The 6,270-nt window shown below is 30.2% G+C and overlaps 1 protein-coding gene across 1 annotated transcript; it reads right to left on the bottom strand.

Moving 5' to 3' along the window:
- Positions 1-6: 6 nt before the first annotated feature.
- Positions 7-1,872, bottom strand: LOC102596708 (growth-regulating factor 3-like; the record flags this gene model as incomplete). The annotated part of the gene is made up of 3 exons (XM_015306021.1): positions 1,497-1,872; positions 709-894; positions 7-191 (listed from the first exon to the last, which is right to left on the bottom strand). Coding segments are annotated over exons 1-3 (582 nt in total), but the record flags the coding sequence as incomplete, so codon positions are not given.
- Positions 1,873-6,270: the final 4,398 nt, after the last annotated feature.

Genomic DNA, 6,270 nt, shown 5'->3' with positions numbered 1-6,270 from the left:
ACGAGGGGCGGTGGTTGTGGGGATTTCCACCGGCTTTCTTGAACGGTTCTTACCACGATGGACGTGGCGTTCACAGTACTTATGTCCACTCACAACATCTCTTGAACATCTCCATTTCTTCCCATCAGTTCTCCTACACCTCCCTGGCTCTGGATCCATATTTGTTTTTCCCCAATACCCTGAGTGTAACACTTCATAATTTACAAAAGAAAAAAATGTTACTAACTTTTGGTTCTTGGCATTCATGTATGACTAGTGCTGAAGTCAAGAATTTCGTTAAGAGCATTCAAGATTTGATATATATATATTTATTTTATGTATATACACTTGGTATATCTTTCTAGATGCAACCGTATAAATTTCAAACCAAATATTGTTCATCTGACCACCCTTCACTGTTTACGACTTCGCCACTACATATATCATACAAAGTTCAAGAATATGTGATTATGTAGTTAAAGTAAAAGTATACTAGTTTAGCACTTCTTATTGTTGTGTATTCTCCACTTTGCACACCATCAGATCATTCAAAGGATATATAAACAAAATGCTTCTTAAAATATTAAAAATAAAATACGTTACCTACTACATGTCTACAACAGGTAAAAATGACCTGATAGTGTAAAATTTGTTTACATTGACGGTATTTATTACTTAAACTCCGTAATAAACAATTCGAATTTGGAAAAATCAAAGAAGAAAACTTACTAGCTTGTTGATAATGATGATACTGTTGAGGCATATTATAATAAGGAGATGAATTGATGAGACTTTTTTTAATAAGATGAAGAAGTTCATGAGGAACAGGAGCACCAGCTAACATATGTTTGTAAATCAAAGCCTGTAGTTCAAGTTCTTGCCACTGAGCTAAGCTGAAGTAACCATTTCCCATACCTATAGTCCAAAACAAGAAGATAAAATAATTGTTAAGAATTCCCACATCGGAAAAGGGATGAGAATTTGGTCTCCTTATATGGAGTTGAACAATCTTCCCCTCGTAAGCTAGCTTTTGGGGTTGAATTAGGCTCAATATCCATCTTTACAATAACTATGGATATGTTACATAATAACAAAAAAGCTCTAAACTTTAACAGACACAAGGAGTGAAGAAGTCAGTAATTTCATTAAGAGTGTCCAAGTTCAATACTCATAGTTCAAATAATATGTGTGGTAAGAAATCTACTATATGTATATACAAAATGGTAATCCAAACTCATAAAGGTCAAATCTTGAATACGTTTCTACGAATAAAAAAGCTTAAAACTTTAAGAGACACAAGTCACAGAGAAGTCAGAAATTTCATTAAGGACGGTACAAAAAGTAATGTTTGATTTCGACCGAATTCAATAATTTTGATTCACACATAGATATGTGTTAAAAGAAATCTACTAAATAGATAGAAAAGTCACATTTCGAACTCATAAAGTTTAAATCTTGAATTCGAACAGAGTAAGATAAAAGACAAAGGGAGTAAAGTAATAGTAGTATTTACTTACTGGGAAGTTTGGTGGGAGTAAGTGTTGAATCTGCAAATGCTGACAATTTATTGATAGGTTCAGATACAAATAATGGAAGAGCAAAAGAATCAGAATCAGAATGTGAATAACAAGAAGAAAAAGAGTCGAGATCAAGAACAAGTCTTGGTAACTTTGTTGATTTTTCTTCTTCTGATGATTCATTTCTCCATTGCTTCAACTTGAAGTCCATTGGTGGGGTTGGGGGGGAGGGTTGTTGAAGTTTAAAGTTTGGTTGTTGATGAAAAAAAGAAGCTTTTTTTGCAGTGAGTTCTTCAGTGGACCATTTTTGTATGTATCTTTGGCAGGAAGAGTTCAGTGAGAGAGAAGGAGGGGATAAAAAGCTGCAAAGTTACAGACTTTGATGAGGACACTCAAAGGATTTGAAAACTACTCCCTCCGTTCCATTTTATGTAAGATAGTTTGACTCAGCACAGAGTTTAAGAAAAAAAGAAAGACTTTTAAAATTTATGGTTCAAAATGAATGATAGAAACTTATGTGGCTGTAAATCATTTCATTAAAGGTAAACTAGACATTTTACAGTCAAATTGTTACTTAATATAGAATGTGACATTCTTTTGGGACTGATTAAAAAGGAAAGTAAGTTACATAAACCAGTACAGAGGGAGTAACTTTTAAGCTACCAACATGGGTTGTGGTGAAGCGATGGTAGGATAATTTTATCCTTAATTATAGGTTTTGAGTTTGAGCTCTGGATATGAAGAAAATTATATTGGGAGTGTCACTCAGTGGTGGAGCCACCTTATAGTTAGGGGTTCATCCGAACCTCCTTTGGCGAAAAATTATATTATTTATACATTGTTAAAATAATTTTTTAGGTACATATATAGTAGATGTTGAACTCCCTTCGGCTACTTCATGTGTCTATTTTTTCAGATTTTGAACCACCTTATTGAAAATCCTGGGTTCGCTATTGGTGCCACCTCCTAATGGGCTTTGCAGTGTGCAATCTGTATTTAGTCGGGGCTCCATTATGGACTCCGGACACCGAATGGAGATTTTTTTTAAAAAAAACTTACTTTTAAGCTTGCATTTCAACATGTGATATGAAGTCGTGATTTTAAAATTGTGTTTAGATATGTGATTTGAGATTTTCAAATTTTAATAGTTTTGATGTTAAGAATTTTAAAAGTTGAATCTATAAAGTTTAAATTTTAAATCTTATTTCTGGGTGAGTCAAACATGTAGTGAATATCAAATTTAGACTTTTTTTTTTGCATATACTACACTAAAAGAGAGATTTAATGGCAATACATAAAATATTTAGCGAGTTGCTATTGTTTTAAGCGTCATTTATATAAAGTGTTGATTATAACTATGCATTTATTATTGCCGCTAAATATAATATAACAACAATTATATTATTGTCGCTAAATCCTTGATAATATAATTATAACAAATCTTAGATATTTTTTATTGTTTTAAAACTAACAACAATAGCATGATTTCATATAATCTTATCGGTGAAATTTGGAAAGGATGATATGTATATAGCCTTACTTCTATTTTAAGAACGTAAAAAAATCATTTCGATAAATATTCGACTCAAATAAAACATATAAAAAGTTTCTACTTAGCTATAATCTTAACTTTCTTTAGAAGGTAGGGTAATATTATTATTATTATTTGGTCAAAAGCTACAAGATTATGTTACAAGTATAGGATGAACAAAGTTTAATTAATGATAGAGGTATTTTGGCTTGATGTGAAAGCCCTTTTACAAGTATCTTTCTTTAGAATGGAACAAGATTGTAAGTTTGATTAATTATTAATTAATTACAACTACCAAGATATTCCCTGTTAATATGTTTCTCTAGGTGTTATTTAACAGAGATAAGATAAGATAAAATATACAATTATTTAAATTAATTCATGTTTTTGTTAATTCCCCACATGCATGTCATGATAATGTCAAGTGCAACAATTTGACTCAAAACTTTTAACTTTTAATTTGTGGTCAAATGTCTTCATTTTGCTTCTGATTACTTCTTGTCATGATAATCATAAATTTATAATAAAGAATGTAGTCGTTTGCCTTTTTATTGGACTATCACGATATTTTCCAAAAATCAAAAAAATTTATCAACAAAAGAACAATATCATCATTTTTGTTCAATATGATACCAAAGTGGATGATTGACTCAAACAATTTCTATAGGGCGTAGGCCTCCCAAAAGGTAACGGAGACATGCAAAGATTTTTTCAGGCCGGACGGAGAACTAGTAATAGACACAAAATCATACATTTCGACTCTATATTTGTTCGAATAAAATGCTTAGCTGCCTCCTTAGTTTAAGACAAAACCAAGTCGATACATACATACATATGATCGATTGGATTCCAATATATCATATTGTTTCGCCTAACAACATGATGTTTGTATTACTCTCCCAAAATCTCATTTTAAGTTCCTTACTTCCATCAGTTTGATTGATCGTTTGGCAGTAAACCAATCCCTTGGACTACCATAAAAAAATATGATCTTATTATAAACTTGCTTGTTCATCGAACATGTTTGACGTATTTTCATAATAATCAAATTTAATATTTGTAACGTACCTAATGAATGTGATTCGATCTGAACTTTTAGTTCCATTCTATTTTGCTGTCATATTTTACATCTACTTATTCAATACTATACGTCGATAAGGAAAATATATATTTATACAACCAAACGTTTTAATATTTTTTTTTTAATAAAGATATTTGTTCTCATTAATAGGAGTATACAGTATTATTTTTTTTAAATCTGAAAAATAATTAAAGAAAAGATTGTAGTGGTTGGTCACATGTCTGTGAGTGAAGGAGACTACTCTATACATAACTGACACGAAATGTCAGATTAAAAAAATCACAGTTTTGTGTCAGAAATTTAACAGCTTCTTATGTGGGTCCCATTAGCCCCACCCCACACCTCAACTAAGCTCGGATTCGCATCGGAAAATTTCATATTGGGGTAGAGTTTTCCTTAACAAAGATGACTCGGACTTAAAGGGACTCGAATCCAAAACCTGTACTTATTAGTCCACCACAATTCTTAGTTGTCCATTTTTTTACATGACTTTAAGAACTCATTTGATACGAGGGATAAAGATAACTAATTCCGAAATCAATTTAGGATGTTTATCTCATGTTTGATTGAGATAAATCTGTGGATTAGCTATAACTTATTTTAAATTACTTATTTTGAGATTGTAGTATTATTTCTATCTGACTTTGAAAATTGAGGGTGGGATAATAATCCTGAAATAACTAATCTCGAGATAACTAATTAGGTGATAAATTATTTTCCAACCAAATGAGTCATAAGAAATTATAATTACAAAGGATAATTTTATTAATTTACCACTAGAAAAAACTTTTTTAGAACCTGATAAATTTGTATACACTTTCAAAAAAGAATTAATTATAATGATAGAATAGAATTTTTCTAAAACTGATTTTCTTTTGATTTTATATATTAATAAAATAATATAAAACAATTATTAATCAAAGTGAAAATGTAAGCATGCGATTAGCAACTTAAATTAATCACGTGCTTGCACGTGACTTATTTTTCCAAGGTCTTCCTTGTTTTCATACTACTAAAATTTTGTTTTGTTATTTTAAAGTTCAAAAATTGATATCTATTCTCCGCGCTTTAAATATGTCTGACGTTTAATGTTCTAAATCATTATTTCAAACAGTCATATTTTCTAAATCGTTATCCCAAAAAGGGTTAATCGGTTAAAGAAAAAACTCAAATCTAACAAAATAGATAGAATGAAATGGTACTTAGTCATATTGATTTAGTATTTAAACAGATAGGTACAATGAAGATAGATTCAAGTTATACTAATTTATCATGTCTTGTGAATAACTCAATAAGATATGACTTGTGAATAATTTAACAAGATAGGTCGAAAATAGCTCTAAGTCATACAAAATTTATCGCGATACATGAACAATTTAGCAAGGTTTGTAGAATAAAGATACTACCAAGTCATTTTTATACTGTTAGCACTTGTGAACAATTTAACAAAATAGCCAAAATGAAGAAATAACACTAAGTCATACCAATATGTAGTAAGTTTTGAATAATAGTTAAATACAAGCAAGATTTACCAATTCGACAAAACTTGTGAATAATTTGGGGATGAAATTAACAAGAGTGTGAAATCAACTAACTTATTTGTGCAAATTAACCCATTAAAACCAATTATTTCACACACCAAAACTTGGCCCATTTCTTTTTGTAGAGTTTAAGCCCAGCTAAAATATGAGGCCTTTTTGTTATGGATCATCAGGTATTTTCACATGAGAAAGGTTCAACAAAGAGGCAAAGTAGTGATATATTTTTTGGGAAAATTATGAAGAAGAACAAATATTTAGCCTATATTAGATACTATAGTTACAACTTAAGAAAATTATAGCTCCCGGCTACAGATTGGTTCCTTATTATATAAGTCCAGAATTTTGTATATGCTTACCGTAGCTATTTTATACGATTTACGAAAAAAATTATAATAAATTACCATGTTTGTATATTGGCAAGCGAAATATACAGACAGTTATGAAAAAAATTTCTTAATGTATAAATACAGAATTTGTATATACTTACCCTATTTGTATATTCGCAAGCAAAATATACAAACAGGGAAAAATATACAAATTGTAGCCTTCATAGCAAACAAAACTATACTTATGGAGTACAATTATCGATATTATAGTTATAGAGCCTTATTATGTCTATAA

Source organism: Solanum tuberosum, unplaced genomic scaffold, assembly GCF_000226075.1.
Source record: "Solanum tuberosum cultivar DM 1-3 516 R44 unplaced genomic scaffold, SolTub_3.0 scf00021, whole genome shotgun sequence".
Classification (NCBI taxonomy): Eukaryota; Viridiplantae; Streptophyta; class Magnoliopsida; order Solanales; family Solanaceae; genus Solanum; species Solanum tuberosum.
This window is presented reverse-complemented; position numbering and strand designations above follow the sequence as displayed.